Genomic DNA, 24,176 nt, shown 5'->3' on the forward strand with positions numbered 1-24,176 from the left:
TATAGGTTTCTCATCTAAAAAAGGATGTTGTTGGACTTTACATGACTTCCAGGTCTAGTTCCACGATCCCATAACCCCCTTTTTACAGTTCTTTGTGATTCTACTTTCTATCCACTGTTCACCTACATAACTGACTCATTCTTCTTTTTTTGTGGAGTATAGAGGCACCAGGTAGGACCCAAAGGACTTTTCAGATAGTAGGAAATAATACAGAAGAACTGTCTCACTTTCCAGAACAGATTTGTAGGAAGTAAATTTGCCCACAGACACAGTAATTCAGCTCAGGGGGACTTGGAGGAGACCAATGTTTTTTATTGTCGTGAGAGCCAACCTAATTTTTATGGATCACATATAGAGGAGTCAGTATCACTTTGAAGGAAAATTATTTTGCAAGATATGAAATACTAACCAATACAATGTGGCAATGAATTCCATTGTCCATTTTTACATATTATGTCTTTTTGTCCTCGAAGAAGGTAATTGTCTTTACAAAAAACACCAATTTTTTCACCATCCTCGTAGTTCACCGTTGTACTCATATCCTGAGCATTAGGTATCTGAGGTGGAGGTGCACATGGTTTCATTTCTAGAAGACATTAATATTAGTTGCTATAATTCCTGTTATTAATAATTACACTTTGTGTGTCAGAGGCCAGAGTTTCTCCAATGCATAGAACTGCCAAGTTCATGTCAAATGATGAAGAACTATAAACATTATACCAAAACATTGATCTAATGATTATGAGATATACCTATTGCTCTCTATACCTCCTTCTACCTCATTTCTCTCATTACCTCTGTGAGTCTCTAATTTACACATGGTTTTGCCAACAGTCTCCATTAAATGCTTTTCCTTTGGCTCATCATTATCAAAAGATAACACTAGTAAATTGTTCTCCTGGGAAAAGATTTCAAGTGATTTCCGAGGACAAGACAAAGTAAATGTGGAGAGACTAGGCAGTTGGTAATGAATTATCAGGTCATGCTGAGCTGTGAAGTTAAGATAGAGAAGAAAGTCGTTCCACTGATTATAGAAAGACAGGTTTGGGGGCTGTCAGTGAAAGATTCAAGGTTTGCACTTTGGAATAGAAGTGGCACTTAATTCTTTTCTGGCTAATGAAAAAGAGAAAAGCTTTATGTCTACTAGGAATCAACCAGAAGATAATTGAACGCATAGTTAGACATTTAGGGAATTACACAAGCTAAATTTAAGTATTGATCAATGTAAAAAGTAACTTTTTTGAATTGATGTGTGTATGTGTATGTGAATCTTGAAACTGGAAATTTTACCATAGCTTATGTGAGATTTCTACCCAATTTTGCAACGTATTATTTGTTTGAGTCTTAAGAATTTCCTTGCTCCTATCCATACAAGAAGAGTTTAAGAAAGCAACTTAGAAACGCTTTATGTTACTTCTGTGAACTATGTACTATATACTCAAAAGCAATTACAGAAGCACAGATGAAAAATGATAGTGGAACTAGGATGATTATTGTGTAGATAGAGAGAAGGGGTCAGACACAAGGAATGTCGGCATCTGATTGGCTATGTGGGATGAGGGAGTCTAAGAAGTTGAGGGCTATGTCCAGGTTTCAGATGTAGGAGACTAGAAGAATGGACGCTCTTTCAACAGAAATAAAGAAGTTTGGGAAATGAGAGGACTGGGGCGTGTTTGGGGGGATACAAAATGAGTTCAGCTCCAAATATGTTGAACTTGAAATAGTTTTAGTGTATCTAGTTTGATATGTTCAATAGGACTTTGATGAAACCCATACAGAATAGCCCATTAGAGACTCTGGAAAACAAAATCGCATTAGCATTTGCCATGTTTCTATTTAAGACAAAAATAGTTGATATAAGCCCTTTAAAAGTTTGTTGGCCTTGTGTGAAGCCAGGCAAGCCAAAACTTCTGAAGCTTTGGTCTTCATGTTTTTAAAATGTGGCTAACAAAACCTGCATTGCACAGGACACTTTTGGGAAAAAATTTGCAAATCCTAAAGTGCTATAGAAATGTGTTGCATTTGTTGTTTTTTTCTAAGGTTCTATTTTACTTTTTCACTGGTGAAAGTAGGAGTTTTATGATCAGGAAAATTTGCTTTAGGAAATAAAAAAAACACTCTTACTTGGACATTGTGGCTCAGGAAGCCATTTTCCACGTCTACATAGTGTACTTCTGATTTCTGAATTCCAGTTACATGTATAATCAACAACAATTTCATCATATTCATTGTGATGTACACTGACTTGCAAATCTTCAAAAAATTTTGATGCACATTTTCCAAACTCATTTGTTTCTAAAAAGGAAACAAAATTTTAAAATGCAATGACTAAGGTGTGTCATTTAAATTAGAGGTTCGGTTCTAAATATACAGCCCACAGGCTCCAGTGATGACCCAGCCAGATTAAACCGATTGGTAAATATTTAAAAACATAAATAAAAATATAATAAAATATAAATAGTGTTGCATTTTCAATCTAAGCAAATATATGTCATTCAGGGATACTTGTTTGGATCAACACCCTCCCCACCACCACACACCTTGTTTCTATTTGTTTGACTCCATTGATCCTTCATTCATTCAACACACATATATCAAGTATCTCATTGGAACTGCAAAGATCAAGGGAAGCCTCATTGACAAGCCTGAATTAAGTTGAGTTTCAAAGAATAAATAATGTGTTAATAAGCAAGTGTTGCATTAGGGATGGGCAATGTCCCATTCATGTTGCGCAGAGGGAAAAGTGTGAACAAAGTTGGTAGCTAACAGATAACTGAGCCAACATCTTAGCTTGGAAAACTTTTCACTAAGTGAAACTGTACGTTGAAGAAATATCACTGATCGTGTAGGATGACATCAACTTTGATTTTACATCCCAAACCTGATGATTTGAATATCTGTTAACCTATTGGGATTTTCTTTAGTTATTTATCTTTGGGAGGGAAATAGATAGCACCAAATGTCTGATTCCCCTGAAAACTTCTTCTGCCTTTGCATAAAACAAATTAACAGCCTATTTGTGGAGGTCATTCAGAGAACAATATCCATGTGAATCTGTTCCCTTTGTATCTGGAGTATTGGTCTCTCCTTGACCTCAAGGTATTTGATGTCAATATTAACCTAAAAAATGATAGTCATATTTCTGTAAACTGAGCAGTTGAAAAAGTTTAATCCATGAAAATGTTATATTGTGATTTCCCTTTCAAATGTAATAGCAACAAGAAAAACTTTTAGACAGTGAACCCTGGGTATGAATTCTTTTGAAAGTTCTCTCTATAATAACCCTGAAATAATTGGAGTTAAAAATCATACACACTGATTATAGGGAAAATGGTGGAGTATTGGGACCTAGGACAGATCACATACCCTCAAAACACAATAGTAAACTAAAAATATACCAGAGGAAAGATTTATAAAGAAAACCAAAAATAAATGAATATGAGCTTTTCTATCCAGTCCAGAACTTCACCATAAGACCTGGCAGAATTTTGCACAAGTTTTGAGTAGATATGTTCATACACACATATATACATACATATGTACATATATAAACTTATACTTTCCCTGACAATTCTACTCCTGATTTTTTCATGTTGTGCCCTTTCCCTCCTGACTCATCTAATTTAATTCTATCAACTACTTTGCCCTTCTATTACTTAGCCTATCCCCTTCCAAGGATCCCTCTTTTATCCTCCCATTTCCATACCTCTAAATACCCTTCTATAACCCCCTATACACCTTATTCCCTTACACTCCCCTCTAGAGATTCCTCCTTTATTTTCCCATTTTCATTGATGTAACCACCTCTTTGTCTCATTGATCTATCCTCCTCTTTAATCTGTTACTTCAACCTTCCCTCCATAGATCCCTTCCTAATCCTCTCCCTCCTCCCTATCACATTACTGTTTATATTCTTCTGAATTTAGAAAATTTTTATATTTGTGTGTGTGTGTGTGTGTGTGTGTGTGTGTGTGTTGTTTCCTCTTAAACCCATTTCCAGTGAAAGTACATTACCAGAACTACCAGCCCGCCTCCATCATCTAATTCCTCTGTGTGGATTCTTCTTCTTCCAACTCATTTATATAATATAGTTACTCCTTTTAGCTATTTCTAAATGGTTTTACTTTTTAGATTCATATCATACTCAAGTCTACCCCAGTCTTTCTTATCAACTACACAGTTAGTGGCCTTACTCTTTGCCAATGCTAACTCCTTCACCTGTACAAGTGATTTCATTTCATCCCATCCTTTGAATAGATTTTCTTTTCTGTCATCCCTTCATGATCACTTATGTTCAGTTTCTCACATTATTCTGGTTTCTTCCCTACTGCCTACCAATATGTTCATATTTCCCTAATCCTCAAAAAACCCTTTCTTGATCCTTCCTTTCCCAATAATTGTCATCCTACTTCTCTTCTGCCTTTTACGACTAAACAACTTGAAGAAACTGTTTACACTAAGTACCTCTACTTTCTCTCCTCTCATTCTCTTCTTAACCCCTAATAATAAGGCTTCCAAATTTATCAGTCCACTAGACTGCTCTCTTCAAAGTTACCAAAGATCTCTTAGTTGCCAAATCCAGAGACATTTTCCCAATCCTCATTCTCTTCAATATCTTTTCAGCCTTTGACACTGTTGACCACTCTCCTCATCTTGATACTCAGCCTTTAATCTCATGTATCTGTGTTTATTAATCCAGGACAAAATCAGGGGTGCCCTAATCATCATCCCTCTTCCTCCCACTACATATAAAATGAGAGGGTTTATCTCAAAGGCCCCCTGGCCCCTGTTCATCTCCAGATTTATGATAGGAAATCTGGACTAAGGTAAGGAAGAAATGGATACCCTGGCAGGAGGTATAGGCATCATGAAAGAGTACAGGTCAGGATCCAGCTGAACTATCCAAATAGCCCCTTCCAAACAACTTTGAAATAATGTTACAAACGAAATTTTAGAGTGGCAGAGAAACATTTATCTAGCCTAAGACAATTCAGAAGTTAACAGGAGAGGTCTGTAACACCTGAATGTGTACAGGCTTACACTGCAGCAGGAGAACTAGTGGTAGAACTTGAAGGAGATTGTGATGGCAGGAGCAGCTTTGAGAGCTCTCAGCCCAGAGGTAGTAAGGAGGTGAGAAAACTGAACAGAAAGGTATTACAGGAGACCTTTGCTGGTATTGGGTGCAACTGGTTTTGACTATTGCCTATAAGCTTTTCTGGTTCACCATTCCATGGTTCCAAGGAAAGCTTCTGATTTGTCAGAAGGAAGCAGGAACCTTTTGATAACATTGCCTAGGTCAAGAGGAATATTGACATTTGTGGCTTTAGGAGAGCAGAGGATTTGGTCAGCGCATCAGGGAAAAGAGAAGCACTAGTTATTAGAGCAGCAGAAAAGCAGTGGCTCTTCCTATGTAAAGACCAGACCACAGAGCAAGAGAGCAGTCATCACTTCTCTCCCAAAATAATAAGACCTTGGAAGTATCAAAAACTAGCAGACACTCAAATTTCCAGCATAAAAAAACTAAAGATTTGCTCACTGACTCCCTACCCCCAAGGTGAGCAGAGCTCAATTTAAATATAAAGTTCAAAGTGAAGAAATAGTCTGGGAAAATGAGCAACCAATAACAATAAAAAGGGACTTGACCATAAAAAGCTATGTTAGTGAGGGGCGGAGCCAAGATGGCGGAGTAGAAAGACGCACATACACATAGCTCCGAACCCACAACCCACAGAACAGCTACAGGGGAGCAACTCACAGTGAATTCTGCACCCAGAGGCCACGGAATATTGGAGCGAGGGAGATTTCTGTTCCGGAGAGACCTGCAAACCTCTCGCGGGGGGTCCTTTGAGCTGCGGACTGGGCGCCGGGACTGGGAGCAGAGGGCAGCCCTGCAGCGGCCACGGCACCAAGAGGAAAAGATCCGAGCGGGCTTCAGGGACGGGATCTCCAGAGGCCACGCGGGTCCCTCCACCCACAGAGGGACCTGCAAACCTCTCGCAAAAGGTCCGTCGCGCTGCAGACGCGGAGCCCAGCCCAGCCCAGACCTGCTGCGGCCACAGTACCAAGAGAAACAGACCCAAGCAGGCGTCAGGGACAGAATCTCCAGTGGCCACACAAGTCCCTCCGCCCACAGGTGACGGGGGTCGGTGAGAGAGTCTCTCTGGCGGGTCAAGAGGGGAGTGGGGTGCCCCCATGATTCGGGCCCCCCCCCCGGGAGGTAGAAGCTGAGAGGCGGCTGCAGACAGGGGCTCCCCAAGCGGGCGGGAGCCTGGATCCATTGTGGAAGGTCTGTGCATAAACCCCCTGAGGGAACTGAGCCTGAGAGGCGGCCCTGCCCTGACCTGACCACCTGAACTTAATTCTCACACTGAATAGCAGCCCTGCCCCCACCAAAAGCCCTAAGGCGAGAAGCAGCATTTGAATCTCAGTCCCCAAATGCTGGCTGGGAGGACCAGGAGGTGAGGTGGGTGTGAGGAGAATATTCAGAGGTCAAGTGCCAAGCCTAGAGGCCTGTATTGGGCTACCCGAGTCTTTCCTATCTCACCTCCGAGGTCTTCGGCTGGCCACGCTGGATGCACGTATGAGAGAAAGGACATTCCAGAGTCGAACAGGGGTTGAGCTTTATTACAGGGTCCAGGTTACAAGTGCAGGGGGGTCTTCCTTAGGAGGAAGAGGGGAAGATTTCCTAAGGAGGCTAAGCTTAAGGGATTGGAAGTAGAAGTACAAGCGGGGAGAGAGGGGGAGGGGAGAGAGGAAAGAAAAGAAGCGGAGCCCTACTATCCTCTTTGGCTCCACACGTGCTAAGAGAGAGCTTTTAGGCTTCCTCAATCCTACTTAATCTTCAGCCACACAGTTTGCATCTCAATACAGTGCTGTTAGGTAACTAGGTGTGCTCCAATCCGGGATGACCTCGAGGGCAGGGAGACTCCACCCATCACGTATCTCCAGGGGAGAGGCGGAAATACCCAAGCTAGCCGAGCTAGCTCAGTCTAACCTTCTTGAATCCCCGCTGTTCATGGAGGGCCTCGTAAGACTCTAAGATTTAGAAGTCCCACTTTTACCCGCCCGAGACCGTCCATACGGAATTGAACTTCCAATCTCAACAGTCAAGTCACTGGCTGGGGAAAATGCCCAAAAAAGGGAAAAGAAATAAGACTATTGAAGGCTACTTTCTTGGAGAACAGACATTTCCTCCCTTCCTTTCTGATGAGGAAGAACAATGCTTACCATCAGGCAAAGACACAGAAATCAAGGGTTCTGTGTCCCAGCCCATCCAATGGGCTCAGGCTATGGAAGAGCTCAAAAAGAATTTTGAAAATCAAGTTAGAGAGGTGGAAGAAAAATTGGGAAGAGAAATGAGAGAGATGAAAGAAAAGCATGAAAAGCAGATCAGCTCCCTGCTAAAGTAGAACCAAAAAAATGTTGAAGAAATTAACACCTTGAAAACTAGCCTAACTCAATTGGTAAAAGAGGTTCAAAAAGCCAATGAGGAGAAGAATGCTTTCAAAAGCAGAATTAGTCAAATGGAAAAGGAGATTCAAAAGCTCACTGAAGAAAATAGTTCTTTCAAAACTAGAATGGCACAGATGGAGGCTAAGGACTTTGTGAGAAAGCAAGATATCACAGAACATAGAGAGAAGATTGGAAAAATGGAAGATAATGTGAAATATCTCATTGGAAAAACAACTGACCTGGAAAATAGATTCAGGAGAGACAATGTCAAAATTTTGGGACTACCTGAAAACCATGATCAAAAGAAGAGCCTAGACATCATCTTCCATGAAATTATCAAGGAAAACTGCCCTGAGATTCTAGAACCAGAGGGCAAAATAAATATTCAAGGAATTCACAGAACACCGCATGAAAGAGATCCAAAAAGAGAAACTCCTAGGAATATTGTGGCCAAATTCCAGAATTCCCAGGTGAAGGAGAAAATATTGCAAGCAGCTAGAAAGAAACAATTCAAGTATTGTGGAAATACAATCAGGATAACACAAGATCTAGCAGCTTCTACATTAAGGGATCGAAGGGCATGGAATAGGATATTCCAGAAGTCAAAGGAACTAGGACTAAAACCAAGAATCACCTACCCAGCAAAACTGAGTATAATACTTCAGGGGAAAAAATGGTCTTTCAATGAAATAGAGGATTTTCAAATTTTCTTGATGAAAAGACCAGAGCTGAAAAGAAAATTTTACTTCCAAACACAAGAATGAAGAGAACCATGAAAAGGTGAACAGTAAAGAGAAGTCATAAGGGACTTACTAAAGTTGAACTGTTTACATTCCTACATGGAAAGACAATATTTATAAGTCTTGAAACATTTCAGTATCTGGGTACTGGGTGGGTGTACACACACACACATGTACACACACACACATACATAGAAACAGAGTGCACAGAGTTAATTGAAGAGGATGGGATCATATCTTAAAAAAAAATAAATCAAGCAGTGAGAGAGAAATATTGGGAGGAGAAAGGGAGAAATTGAATGGGGCAAATTATCTCTCATAAAAGAGGCAAGCAAAAGACTCATTAGTGGAGGGATAAAGAGGGGAAGCGAGAGAAAAACATGAGGTCTACTCTCATCACATTCCACTAAAGGAAAGAATAAAATGCACACTTATTTTGATAGGAAAACCTATCTCACAATACAGGAGAGTGGGGGTCAATGGCAAAAGCTGGGTGGGGGGGATGACAGAGGGGAGGGCATGGGGAGGAGAATGCAATCCAAGGTCGACACTCATAGGGAGGGAAAGGATCATAAGAGAATAGAAGTAATGGGTGACAGGATAGGATGGAGGGAAATATAGTTAGTCCTATACAACACAACTAGTATGGAAATCATTTGCAAAACTACACAGATTTGGCCTATATTGAATTGTTTGCTTTCCAAAGGGAAGGGGTGGAGAGGGAGGGAGCTAAAGAAGTTGGAACTCAAAGTGTTAGGATCAACTGTAATGTTCTTACCACTAGGAAATAAGAAATACAGGCTAAGGGGTAAAGAAAGCTATCTGGCCCTACAGGACAAAAGAGAAGACGGAGACAAGGGCAGAGAGGGATGATAGAAGAGAGAGCAGACTGGTCACAGGGGCAATTAGAATGCTTGGGTTTGGGAGGGGAGGGGAGAAAAGGGGAGAAAATTTGTAACCCAAAATGTTGTGAAAATACATGTTAAAAGTTAAATAAAAAAAAAAAAAGCTATTTTAGTTGCAGCGAAGATCAAATCATAAACTTAGGAGACAGAAATGTGAAAATAGCTACTATCAAAGGCTCAAAAATAATGTTTATTGGATCCAAAGATGGCAATAATTCCTTGAAGAGTTAAAGAAAGAGATAATAGAGCTAGGAGAAAAATTGGAAAAAAGGAATGAGAGTGATGGAATAAAATTATGAAAAGAGATATTGTAAAAGATGTACCAGAAAAAAAACTGAAGAAAATAACAACTTAAAAAACAGACTTGGTTTAATGATAAGAGATAGAAACCCTCACTGAAAAAAAATTTAAATGCAGAATAGCCCAAATAGAAAAGGAAGTATAACAGTTCACTGAAGAAAATAATTCCTTAAAAATAGAATTGGGCACGTAGAAGCTAATGATTCCATGAGACATCAAGAAGCAATGAAAACAATGACAAAAAATTTTAAAAATAGAAAAAAATGTGAACTATCTCATTGGAAAACCACTTGACCTGGAAAATAGATTGAGGAGAGATAATTTAAGAATTATTGGACTACCTGAAAATCATGATTAAAAAAACAACTCAGACATAATATTTCAAGAAATTATCAAGAAAAACTCTCTTGCTATCTTAGAAGCAGAGGGAAAAAATAGAAATTGAAAGAATTCATCAGTCCTCACCTGAAAGAGATCCCAATACCTATGACAGGAAGGTTCAAGCATTGCCACCATCCTACCATTTGTATCCTGAAATATTCTCATATGGTTGTAAAGATGAGTTGCAGACTTTTGTTGGTTTTTTGTACTAATGTAGGCAGAGAACTAAATAGAGGAAGGGTTCTCACTGGAGAAAAGAAGTTGGGGGAAAATTCAGGAATTCAGAATTCTTTTTAGAAAAGAAGCTCTATACTTTTTTTCACGCTTTTAGAGACACATCAAGAAAAAAATATTAAAATACAAAATATAAAGCTAGCATTTATACACCACATTAAAAGTTTACAAATAACTCTATATGTCATTTAATTTGATCCTCAAAATAGTCCCAGATGATGCTTTTATTATCCCTATTTTATAGATGAAACCTAAAAAAAATGAAGCGAAGGTTTGAAGGTTTGGTCAAGATGAAAGAGTTAATAAGTGTCTAGAACAAGACTCAGACTCAAGTTTTGCCGATTCCAACTTCAACGTTGTATACTCCAGGCCACCTAACATAATTAAGTCAAATTAGAGAAGGGTTTGGGGGATGGGAGGGAGGGCTCAGGGACTGCCCATGAAGAAGAAAGTATTTTCTGGAATCACATTCCTCAACTTTTCCTCTCTCAGGGGGAGTAACACTGTATTAATAAACCTCCATTTTCACATCTCAACACCTGTGATATGTAAGAAGTAAAGGCACAAGTTTAAATTGTCACTTTGCCTACTGTATTGAAGTAGCATTTGCAATAGCCTCAATTCTTTCTTCCAGTGTTTTTGAAGACAACCAAAAATTCATGGAGGTATATTGTTCATAGCTGTGGGATCTGCAGGAAAAAAGAGAATCTATACAGGAGGACTACGGTTTCCTATGGTCACTTAAACACACAAAATAATTTTCAGCAAGAGTGTAAAAATTTAAGGAGTTCTTTTCTAAAGTTCTCTTCTTGTTTTGAAGACGACTTCGTGGTCCATCAAATAAGATGCCTTTGAAATGAATTTTTACCTAAGTGTGTTCATGAAACTTTTTTTATTCCATCAACTATACATTAAATGGAAGATTTTTTTTTGGCATTTTAGTTTTAATAAATACTTCACGTCATGAAAATTTATCAAATGAGTGAACAGGTTTTATATGAAATAAATAGTTTGTAGATGAGATTTAGGTTTACAGTGCTTTAAATAGGGGAACGCCACAGTACAAAAGGCTCGGAGGACTACGTTTCTCAAATTTGAAAGTATACATTTGCTTATTATGCCACAACAATTGATAATTAACTAACTAGTGTATCATTACTGAATAATAACATATTGACTAGTTATGAGATTCTTTGAATATTCCAGTAGTTATGATTTTTTAAATATCACAAAGATATGTAAATATTTGTTGACAATATTAAATCTGTAATTGAAAAATAGTCTCATTTACCAATGCAGTAAGGGAGCTGTGTCCAATTTCCTTGATTACACGTCACTGTCTTGCTTCCAATCATTGTAAAAGCTTCCTCACAACCATATTCTACTGAAGCCCCATGGGAATATGACAGGTTAGGAATCTCAACATGACCACGGAAAAGTTTAGGTACTTCTGCACATCTTCTTTTTTCCTCTACATAAATTAGAAACAAATATGGTTTAATTATCTTTCATAAAATAATAAAAAAAAACCCTTCCTCTACACTCACATATAGATATATGTCCAAACATGGACAAAATAGAATTATTTCAAATGCAGTTTACAATGCATTACCAACGCAAGTGGGTAAGGTTGTCCATTTTCCATCAACGCATTCTATTTTCTTGGGTCCTCTCCTTACAAATCCGAGATCACAGTTATACTCTGCTACATCATTATGACAATATGTATTGTTGTTTGAGTCCTTATTTGTCCCATTCACAATTTTAGGTGGCTGCTCACAACATTTTACTTTCTCTATAACAGAAAAGGCTATGTAAGTAACTTTATAATTGTACAGATTACTGGATCATCAACTCTCATTTTACATTTGAAGACCAAAGAGTTTAAATGATTTGCCTAATGTTACACAAGTAGTAAATAGCAAAGCTGGTATTTGAGCTTGAGTCCTGTGAGACTATCTTCTTTCTAAACCATACTCAGTTCTGGCATCCCAGATGTTAAGTACCAACACTACCCAGTTTTATATTCTCTGCACATTTCATGAGCATGGCACCTTTATCCAGACCTTTATCCCTTAGCTTTTATCCAAGTTACTAATAAACATGGTATCACAGGGTCAAGTACAGATCCCTGGGACACTCTGCTGGAGCTCTCCTTCCAGGACGACATCAAACTACAATATACTTTTTGCAACCAATCATTCAAACAATTGTGAATGCATCTGCTTCTACTGTCATCTAGTCCCATATTTCCATATACTACATGAGTACCATGAAACTATCAGATCTTTCCATTTTTATTTTTTTAGTGATTCATTTTCCTAGCTGTTCCCTGCAGTCACCCTATGCAAGGTCACCTTTATAGTCAGTTATGACCTGGGCAATTTACAGACTTTCCAGTTGACTTGCTGTACACAATATGGGAAGCCAAAAACATAGGACAATAATTGCCACAATGCCTATAGGGAGTCCTTAGTCCTAGAGGAACTGGTCTGTTTTTTGAAAACAAATTATCAACAAATCTACCCAAACACTGATAAAGTAATGAATCAATTCCTAATTATTAGTGAGTTCTATGTCCAACCAGTTGAGAAATCACTATAAATCTCTCCTACATTACACTAATTTATGCTGTGATAGGCTAACATTGACTTTAAAATTCATCGACTGAATTCTTTTCCATACCTGTTAATCCCAGATGGTCAGGAAGAATACTTAATCCAAAAGATTTTATGTACTTGGTTACCACAGAGTCACTTCTGGAACCGCTTAAATTATCACAGTTGTGGGCTCCATTGGTTTTATGTCCAACTGGTGCTCATATTTCATCACACCCCAAACCTGAATTACTCCTGCCATGGACTTCCTCCACTCCTACCTGCATGCTGATGAATTAAGTTGGAGGAAATCATTTAACCATGCTAATGTGGGCAGACTATGAGATAATTCCTATTATTTTCTGTAGTTCCTATAGAATAGTAGAAAAGTAAGAAAACCAACTTGCATACTCAGCATAGAAAGGAAAATGTCTCATAACCTCCACTGGCCTCTTTGAATTAGTATTTTTCTCTACAAATAGGAAAATTCAAATGCTGAAGGTAAAATATAATCGTGATCAAGAATATCCTTATTACTCCTCTTCCAGCACTGATTCCTGTCTTGTTGGTAAACTGAGGCAGATATAAATCATTTCTTGATAACCTAAAATGTACTATGTGAAAACTAAAGCAAAGATACAAACTTGTGCCAGGATCATGATCAGTAATTCCATTCTTATTTTGACCAATTTGAGAAAAAATGTTTACGTTCACACGTAGGAATACTGGGGGACCATCCAAAGTGGTAACATTGCACTGAACGTGATCCAACTAGTTTCAGTCCATTGGAACAGCGAAATGTTATCACATCTCCAACTTTATATTTATCTTGCTTGAGATCAGGATGTAAATTTCCTTGTAGAATAGGGAGACGACATGTTTTTTCTAAAAATAAAGTAACAACAAATACATTTTAACTTTTTGAAGTTTATTATTTGCTCAATAAATAACTCACTATCATTTAAAACATTTTGAAGTAGTGGCTCTCAGAAAGTTTAGTGCCTACCTTCAAAGAGATAACAATCTAACTAAATATCATACAATTTCACATAAGACCCTTCTGGAAATAGCAGGTCTCTTTAGACTGAATAATTTGATGGCAAGGGGAAAGAAAGAGGATGCAGAAGAAACAGAAAAATCACCTAAAGATAAATATCTATGAATGGGTTAGAATTAAATTTCAGAATTGGCAGAATCAACTAGGGAAAACAATTTAGAAAATATATGCTTTGGATTACTATTTAAAGTATAACATTGTAGGTTTATTTAATAGAAAGAAGAGATTTTTATTCTTAGAGACCATCTAGTTCAGTCCCCTAATTTGACTGATGAATAAGTTAAAACATCACACAGCCATTAGCTAAAAATCCAAAACCAGAACCATTGTACAATATGTAGTCTTGTGCAGTTAGTGAAAACAAACACCATATGTCATGCATAAACACACAGTATATGTATGTATATATGTGTACGTATACACTGATTTAAACTACAAACATATTGAATAATATTCAAAGATATGATTCTAGAAAATTATTTGTTTTATAACACCTCATATTTTTAATTGTACTCAGACATGGTCCAAACAACTGATTTATATAATTAGATTTGTTTTCTAATAGAAAAAATATCTCGTTCCATTCTCAAGACATGGCAAATTATATTGATAAGAGAAATACACCTTTTAAATTATACATTTAAAGTACAGTTGATTTGTGACAAAACAATAATACTTGAGTCATAAAATATGAATGATTTTATCAATTTCTACTGTCAAAATAACTTAATGGCACAAAAAAATGAATAATTAGTAAATAATTAAAAAATAATTAGTGAAGATGGAGCAGTCATCACTGGAACCAACAGTAGTAGCTGGCAACTGCAAAGACTGCCAAACACAGAATAACTTGCAGGTGAAGAGATTTCAGGAAAAACTTCAAGGAGTCTAGAGAAGCTCCCATTGGCATTGATATCCACATAAAACAGCCAAAACAAAAGGGACATTTTGATAATAAGCATTAACAGCTAAATTTATTTTAAGGAGCAGCTAGGAAATATTTGGAAAATGGTTTTAATGTTCAAATACTATCCATTCACTCATCTGAATGCCTTCAGTGCTCCCTACAGGATTCTTATTTGCTGACTTTAGGTTGATCACTAAAAAGTTGATTCATTCTTATCCAACATAACTCTGCAGGAAATAATTTATATTAGGAACGTTAATCCTAGAATTACTGTGACTGTCCAGGGGTAGAACTCTAGTAGAAATTTGCCCTACTTCCTCTGTACGTACTATAACTTTCATTATCTCTGGAGCAACAGTAATGACTTGAGAAACAAAGTTCTTACTACCAAAAGATTAATGTTGTCAGATGATTCAGTAACTGAAATATATGATTTTATCAATGGAAATTACAATATGAAGATGTGTTAACATCAGCCTTGACTCAAATGTAAAACCACTAGGCCTTTCTACCCGTCTTGCATCTGAATCCTCATACATAGGTTGTCTCCCTTTTTAGAACATGCCATGATTGAGAGTGGGGACTGGGTTGCTTCACTTTATCTCTTTAGCCCTTAATAAAGTTCTTGGTACACAGTAAGTGCTTAACAAATGCTTTTTTGTTCATTGAAAACATTAACAGTTGGATTCCTCCAGATCTCTGTAATTTTTTTTTTTTAACTCAGGAAAAGTAGCTTACCATAGCATTCAACTGTTGTAGACCACTCATCAACATCACATACTTTGACACCTTTAGTTTGCCCACTTGTGATTTCATATCCATCCACGCATTCATATTCTAATCTTTCATTAGGCTTCAGAAATGCCTTATTTCCTTTGTATCTGGCGTTTTCAAATTGTGGAATTTCACAAATTTCTAAACCAAAAAACAACGTTGGAATTATATCTCTCATATGACCTCATATACATTTCAACTCAGAAAATCAGGCCTTATAGAAAGCCATGGCTTCATCTGTTAAGTTTTTAAAATAAAATGGAATTAAGTACTATACATTAAACAATAAACAAGTATTGTGCCATTTTTTTTTCTTGAAACCCGGATTTCTAGGAATCCATATCAGGATTTTATCCAAGTGCATGATTCCCACAGGACAAAGTTTTCTGAATCATTTAGGATCTATTTCATAATACTGTGCCTGAATTAAATACAGAATTTTGAAAATGATTCATATGGACTGCCAGTTTCTCTAAGAGAAATCTAAAGTCAAAAAAGATTACATGCCTAACACTTATATGATATCCTTTGGTCTTGGCACATAAGTCACAAAGAACAGAAACCTCATTTTTTTCATAATTTCTCTCTATATAAATATCTACTACTCTTTTGATTGTCATGCCCAAGTAAAAAGTTAAGAAATTAGTTGTAAATAAAGTTCCTCTTTCAGGACACTAAGGTGCTATTTGATGAAGTTGAGAATTAATACACTGAATTAATGTAATTAATTAGTTCATGTCTTTGATAATTAAAGTAAATGAGTCCAAACTTACTACCAGGTGATAACTTGGTCATCAGGGAGAATTGTGTATACTGGCATAATACAAAAAACAGGATTTACAATTCAAGGACCAGAGTTCAAATCCCAAATTTGGTAGATACTAATACTAATATCTTGAATAAAATTTCTTAAGTTCCATGGGCTCATATGTTTGAATAAAATTAGGGGAAATCGATGAGATGATTGCTAGGAGTTCTTCTACCTTTGTATTGATATACAAAAATCTATGCATTAATATTTGAAGTTTTTACTAATAAATCACAAAAAGGGAGAATCTCAAGTAAAATTCAAATATAACCCTAAGAAATTGTAGTTATACTATAAAATCTGAGCCTAAACTTATTCTGTAGAACTCCAACCAATAGAGTACATTATTGATAAATGCTCATTATCTATTTCTTACCTTGAAGAAATGTATCACAAGCTGAGATATTCCCATATTAGTACCTCTAGAAATACTCTAATAAGTTTGATCTGAATTAAGCCTTTATTTATAGCATGCTTATTAGCTACCTACTATGAGACAGATTCTATGATAGGAGTTGTAAACATAAAGATCAAAGGGAAATAATCTCTGTCTTAAAGAGTTTATATTTGATTGAGGAGTCAGTATGTGCATATATACAAGTATATACAAAAAGAGAAGGTGATTGGAAGGAAAAGTCACTAACAGCTACAGGGTGTCAAAAGAGGTTTTATGTGATACAATTCTAGTGATTCTGAGAGGTAATAATGAGGAGTTCCACCCAAGTGGAATCAAAGGCATGGATTTGGCTGCTTCCCCTGAGAACCTGAAAGTTACAAAATCACATCCCCCTCATTCACCCTCCAATCTTTATCACATCACATAGAATCACTTTTCTTTTTCATTTTTTTTCTTTTTATTAGAGAATAGATGATCAGTTTCACAGTTTTGGAGAACAAGGGGTAGGGAAGCAGCCAAAGAGGAGAATGTAAGAGGTCTAACAGCAAAATCCAATGACATCTATGCCTTGCCAGGAATCTCCTGCAGTTCATCATTGATTTTGGCTAACCTCATGATACCTAGTGAATGGCAGGAACATTTATGTAGAGAGAATTTGGATAGGACAGGGGAAATTTTGACTACCACAAAAGAATGACAGTCACAGACACATATAAAAATAGAACTGAAAGAAATCTTCATGCCCACACTCCTCATTTTACAGACTAGAAAACTGAGGCCCAGACAGCCTGAATAACTTGCTGACAGCTGCACAACTGGTTAGTCCTGAAACAGGATTAGAAGGAGACATCCAGAAAGAGAGCAGTTCAGTGGTGTTATTATTTTTTCCCACTATTCTAGGCTACCTTTCAAATTTACAAGCGTTAAAAATAAGATTATCTAGACAATATCTGCATTTTATCCAATCAAATTAAACTATTCATTTCCTAGACATGAGGTATAATGTAAGGTGAATTCCTAACTACATTCAGGAAGAAAGTGAATGAAATATTAAATTACTCACTGATACACGTTGGTTGCTGCAACCACCCTTTTTGCCCACATGTGATAAATCCCTCTTTTTTCCCATCTGTTGTTGCATATCCATCTTTACATTGATATCTCGCTGCTGTGTTGACAAAGTAAGATGATTTTGATTCAGAAAAAAATCCATTATCAAAATAATTTTTGAGTGTGCATTTTTCTGAAAGGGAAAGATCATAAACAAATTATTAACATGGACTCATTATTGTCTTTGTAGGAAAGCAATAAATAAAACAATGGCATCCAAAAGAGTGATTTAATTTTTTTTTTTTAAATCTGATTTACTCCTTCATGACCTTGATAAGGTAACATTGTTACCAGTTGATCACTCCTCAGAATGTTGGAGAACTTTCCCATGATAGGTTCTTGTAGTCTTCACCCCTGAGGAAGTACATAAATACTTACTCTACATTATTAAGGTCAGTGGCCAGAGGGGATCCTTTGGATGTTAGTCCTGACTTTCCCATGGAATTTAGATGTAGGGACTGTTTTCATTAGTGTTTCATGGGAATCCTTTATAAGCTAGGGGCCACCGATATTTGCTCAGGCAATCTTGAAATTCCTAGGAGTTCCCCAAAGCAATGTGTCAACATGAGAATCTCTAGTCAGAGTTAATTTACTCCAGAATTGGATTTTTCTCCACCACTGTGATTTAAATACACCGAGGCAACTGACTACTGAATTTTGGGCCAGAAATCACAGGACAAAAACATTTCAGATTAGCTTATATTGGAGTAGTCATCCCCCCTAAAACATTCTCCGCACCTGGTTATCAAGCTTCTGACTGAAGATTTCCATTGACTGGCAACTCACTATTTGCGAAATCAGCCCAGAAATTCTACTTTTTGATAGTTTTCACTATTTAGAAGTTTTCCTTACAATGAGTCTTTGTCTTCCTCTGGCTTGCTCTCAGCCTTGTCCTTTGAGGTCAATCAAAATAATTCTAATCTCTCTTCCACAAGACATCATTGCCTCACACAGTTTTAGCAAACAAACATTTCCTATGTGTTAAACACTGTGTGTAACCATGGGGTTACAAAGAAAGGGGAAAAAGAGTGTCCGTAACCTATCAATAACTAAGAACATACTGCATGAGATGGAAAGTAATCTCAGAGAGGAAGTAATTAGCAGAGGGCTTGATTAGAAAAGAATTCCTGCTGAGGGTTGAATGTGAGCTGGATCTTGAAGGAAGAGAGAGAAACTAAGAGATAGAGGCAAGGAGAATAACATTTCAAGCAGAAGCGGAACATTAAGCGTAAAAGTATAGACAGCAAGGAAGTTCATTGTAACTGGATTGCTGTAATGTGTAGGAGGAAAGAAAATGAAAGAACCCTAGAAAATGAGGAAAAGGAGAGGTTATGAAAACACTTTAAATACCATAGAACTTTATCTTTAATCTTGGACATAACAGAGAGCCATTCGAATTTATTGAGAAAAGGAGTGACTTGTTTTTTTTTAAAAATCACTTCCTCTGCTAATTAGAAAATAGGCTGGAGTGTGAAAGATTTAAGGCATGGTCACCAACCTGATGGCTAAAGCAATAGTCCAGGTAAATGATAATTAGGACCTTAATCGGGATGCAGGCTATGAGGAATGGAAAAGGGAATGTATTGGAGAGATGTGAAAGTTGAAATGATAATATCTAGCAAGAGACTGAATATATGAATTTAATGAGAGTGAGCTGCTGATAATAAGTGATTTGTGAGCCTGGATAATTGCAGGAATGATAATGCCCTGGACTATCTTAGGGAAGTTTGGAAGAAGGGAGTGTTTTGGAGAGGGAAGATAATTAGTTCTGTATTGGACACAATGAGTTTGAGATTGCTCTGAAATATCTAATTTAAGATATCTAAAAGATAGCTGGTTATTTGGGACCTGAGCTTAGGAAAGATACTAGGCCTGCATATACATATCCATCCATCTGTCTTTCTATGTATCTTTCTATTTGTGTGTATACACATATACATGTATATGTATGTATATATGTAAATATATACATATATATATACATCATCTGCATAGAGATGATAATTGATCTCATGAAAGTCAATGAGATTACCAAGTGGTATATTATGAAGGGAAAAATAAAAGAAGGAGAAGACAAAGCCTTGGTGAACTCTCATAACTGGTGGCTGTGATATGAATAAGGAGTATTCAGAGAGGAAGGAGGAGAATAAAGAGAGAGGAATGTTACGAAAATTTATGGGAAAAATTCTTCAGGAAGGGAAAGTGATCAATGCCCAGTCAAAATACTGAGCATTGGAAAAAGGTCTTGAGATTTGTCAAACAGGAAGTCATTGGTAACTTTGGAAAGAATAATTTCAGATTAGTAAAGAAAAGCAGATTGCAGAGAGTTAAAAAGAGACTGAGAGGAGACATAGTAGAGGCACCCATGAGGACTACTAACTGATCTTCCTCTGACATAGTTCTTATCCTCTCATCACCTTTTTCATTCTCCTCTGAGTTTCAATGTTCTTCCTAAAATATGACACCTAGAAGTGAACTTAATACACCAGATGAGGGTTCACCAGGACTTAGTAAAACAGGACTATCAACCTTCTCATCCCTCTCCTCCCTCTTCCTCTAGTTCTACTATGTTTCTGTTAATAAAATCTAAGACTGAATTAGGCCATTTGGCTGCCATGTCACAGTATGGCCCCACTGATGTTGTAGTCCACTATAACAACCAAATTTCTTCCACACTACATATTCTTTCATGTATCTCCCTCATGTACCTATGTATGAAGTCCTTTTTAGTTGCGTATGCTATCTAAAGTGGAGATCAAGCCTAGGGAAATGACCTGATCTCTACACCTAATTTAGCCCTGGAAAAAACATTTCTCAAAGTTTTGAAATTCTCAGATTTGGAATAGCTAGCATAGCAGCACAGGTGCATATGCGGAAGTGGTGAAGAAAAGGGGAATTTAAGTAAGGAGGAGTATCTTTTTAGGACCTCACATGTTCTAAGTGTTTCAGTGGGTCATTTGAAGGGATTTCAATTCTAGATAGGTATCTAGATGCATTTTTTTTAAAAAGTCACCTCTTAAGTCCTATCTCTGCAATGCCAACTCACTAAAATCAGATCACCAGTCAAATAACTTAAAACCATAGAGTATAAGCTGGAAGCAACCTTTCTGCAATATCTTGAATAGATATTTCATATATTTTGGGAAAGATCTCTCATCAGTGCTTGTTTTAAGCTCTTTCCCCAGTGGGAGCATGGAAATGTCAGGTTTCTTGTTTTTTATACCAATATTTAAAAAAAACCTTATGCCTTTCAAAAGCTCAGCTCATCACTTAAGGGATGGCTTTTCTGATGCTATGAATTGTTCCTTCTGACCTCTTTTCGAATTATCATGGATAGACATAGCTAGTTACATGTGTTAGTCCAACAAAACCATGTGAATTATATAAAAACAAGGAATATTTTTTTCACCTAAGTTTTGAATTGCCATCACCTTGCATAGTTTGGTGCACAAAAATTTCCTTAATGATTATTAGAATGGGAGTATAATAATTCAAAACATCTCAACACTTCCTCTATCTCCTTTCTCCACTTGTTCTTTCTCTTCCTTCTTTATTTCTTTCTTTACTATCTCTCTATGCCTTTTTTCTTTTCCTCCATCTCTTCCTTCCATAGTTTGCATCTTCGTGCCTACATTTTTCTCCACTTTCCCTGATCTTTTTCACTTTCTCCTGCTTTTCATCTTTTAGTTCTTGCCCCTTTTATTTTACTTTCTTCAATTTCTTTCCATTCATCTTTGCTTTTTTCCAAATCTCCTTCTGAACTGAAGATTTCAACATATCTGTTGATGCCTTTTTTGTACTGAGGATTGACATGAAGAAATTATAGTTTTTATATGAAGAAAAGTATTATCCAAGTCATATTTTGACCCTCATCCACATGTCTACCTTTCTGATTTCACTGTTTCATTTACTTTGGGAGACATGACGTGCTTTCCCTAGACTATTTCAGAAATCACTGACATACTTAAGGAATCTTTAACTCTAGGGAGGAGAAGTAGGATAGAGAGACCTTTATTCTATTGAGAAATAATTACTAATCAAGAAATTATTTTGTTCCAACAGGCAATATATATATATATATATATACATATATATATATATATATACACATATATATGTATATGTATATATATATATATATATATATATATATGCATATATAGGCAACTTGTAGAAAAGAACAAATTAAGGTTGTAGACATTTTTGAAAACAGATGTCTTGAGTCACATTAGCTTCAACTTTATGACCCTTGCCAATTGCCTAAATTTAGAAAGAGCCTCAGCTCTCTCTGCAGCATAATTCTCAAAATGATTTCTCAGAGGTCCTTTTAAAGACCATCAATTTCATTGGCAAATTGCATATTTATGTCAAATTTTCTTTCTTTCTTTTTTTTTTTTACTACAGAAGACTGAATAATGGAGAGAGATGTTGAGCTGATTGGAGGGATTTGTCATTTTAGAATCACTTATTTGCTCTGTATTTTAATGTTGATAGTTGAAAAACTCAAACAAATGTCCTTACAGTTCCCTGATTTATGACCCATTTTATATAGAGATAACATTACTGCTGAAGTACCTCACTTCTGCAACTACAAAAAAATCATTTCCTCAAGCAATTGTTATTTTCTGTGTGGAAAGAAAAACAAGACAAGGGAACAACTGACCCTTTTCCAAGAATGCTCCACAGGCCCCATTAATGACTACCATAAAAAGTAGGGTTAGAAGACAGAAACCCATCTTCCTTCACAAAGAGAACAAAAGGACAAAGCAAGATAAGAATCAAAAGATGATCTGTTCTGTAGGCTTGGGTGAGGAGCAAAGTCAATGTTGTTCATTCAAAACTTTTGTGCCATAGGTGGAGCACCAAAACATTTTCCCAACTCCTCGGATGCCCTACTGTTCTTCAAAGAAAAGAGATAAAAATTCTGCCTGCATAATCCAATTGTCTCCCTTCTCTGCTATTCTGAACGAACAAAGTCACATTTACTAAGAAACTTTAGGTTCTTTATCTTAAAAAAAATTAAGGAGACCAAGTGGGTTTTTAAAACCTGCCTTTCCAGTCTTACTGCACGTCATTCTGCATGCACTTCACATGACAATAAAACTGGCCTTCTTACTGTATAATCTGTACCCAACATGCCAGCCCCTCTCTCTGTGCCTCTGCCTAGGCTGTGCCCTAGGTTTGGAATGTTCTTCCGCCTTTATTTTCTCATAAAATTCCTATCTTCCTTCAGAACTCAGCTCAATGGGCTACCTTTCATAAGTATCCTACATTTTGTATTTTAATTTTGTATTTAATTTTTCTGGGTATGTGCTCCTTCACTTCAAAAGAATCTGAGCCTTTTCACCAACTTTGGATCCTCTGTGCCTGGCACTTAAAGGATCTCAATAAATAATTTCTTAAGGAAAGACTAAATAAAATGAGCTGGTGTTAAAAATAACAAAAAAAGTGAATCTAAGATATATATTTAACATAGACCACAATCTTTAAAAACTTTCCCCCCACAAAGCACAATATGGTGAATTAACAGTCATTTGCTAATAAACCTGTTATATTTTGATATTGGATATTGTTGCTATTTCAACCATTTGGCTGATTCATCTTTGTATGGAGTTGTAAAGATCTGCACAAAATGAGAGTTCCACTAGTTCTGTACTAAATGTCCTGTGTCAGGTCTATACTTTGAGGTTCCTGCTGTGGTGTTTCTGTGCAGGTCACAAATTCAACAGTTCTTCCTCTTCCAGAAATACTTTGTCATTTGACTGAGCATTTTGTTTTGTGTTTTGTTGGAGAACATCTCATGTTTCTTTTCACTGAGACTTCTTTTCACATAGCTTCTTATTATAATCAGCCTTTTTCCTCAATCAAGGACCACAGTATAGTTGGAGAAACCTAAAGAAGATGGCTTTCACTGATTTTATTTTCCTTTTCTGAAGCTACAGTATGTTACACTTCTGATAAGTGGTCATAGGACAGTTGGAAGCAAAGGGATTACACTATTAAGGATTGCTGAAAGATGACCACATGTCAGATTACTAACAGATGGAACTAGTTTGACAACAGGAGAAACAGATGGTGCTTGAATATGGCTGAACGTTGTTCAGTCAGCATGGAATCCACTCACACAGTGTTGAAACAGTTTTGGAAGGCGGATGAAACCAAAGTATTAAGGGGTTGAATGACTCCTGGAGAGGCCTGTGGCAAAAAGGTGGCCAATGTCATCATTGATTTGCTTTCTAAAAATAAAAATAATATACATTGAAGGATGCCAATGCAGTAGCATTACTTACTTTTCTTGTTACATTTTGTATTGGTAGACCAGCCTTGTTTGGTGCAGGTAATTTTGTCTTCATTATTTGGAAGACTGTAGCCATCATTACATTCAACTGTTATTTCTTCACCTTCCTTATAATAACCTTTTTTTGGCCAAAAATGACCATTTTGTATTGAATGAAGGGAGCATTCTCCTATTGATGAGAAAAATAAAGAAAACAATTAGAATATGAAATAGCAT

General features: G+C 36.7%; 1 protein-coding gene and 1 pseudogene across 2 annotated transcripts in view; both read right to left on the minus strand.

Moving 5' to 3' along the window:
* The window catches only part of CFH (complement factor H), a 113,799-nt gene that overhangs the window by 23,258 nt on the left and 66,365 nt on the right, over positions 1 to 24,176 (minus strand). For both annotated transcript variants that reach the window (XM_072648316.1, XM_072648317.1), the window contains exons 9-16: positions 23,953 to 24,129; positions 17,616 to 17,795; positions 15,312 to 15,488; positions 13,318 to 13,494; positions 11,625 to 11,807; positions 11,304 to 11,483; positions 2,125 to 2,295; positions 410 to 586 (exon numbers count right to left, since the gene is read on the minus strand). In XM_072648316.1, the coding sequence (XP_072504417.1) occupies positions 410 to 586; positions 2,125 to 2,295; positions 11,304 to 11,483; positions 11,625 to 11,807; positions 13,318 to 13,494; positions 15,312 to 15,488; positions 17,616 to 17,795; positions 23,953 to 24,129 (1,422 nt within the window). The remainder of the gene's footprint in view (positions 1 to 409; positions 587 to 2,124; positions 2,296 to 11,303; positions 11,484 to 11,624; positions 11,808 to 13,317; positions 13,495 to 15,311; positions 15,489 to 17,615; positions 17,796 to 23,952; positions 24,130 to 24,176) is intronic.
* Positions 23,300 to 23,944, minus strand: LOC140529565 (large ribosomal subunit protein bL35m pseudogene; annotated as a pseudogene).

The sequence above is a fragment of the Notamacropus eugenii genome, chromosome 2 (assembly GCF_028372415.1).
Source record: "Notamacropus eugenii isolate mMacEug1 chromosome 2, mMacEug1.pri_v2, whole genome shotgun sequence".
NCBI lineage: Eukaryota > Metazoa > Chordata > Mammalia > Diprotodontia > Macropodidae > Notamacropus > Notamacropus eugenii.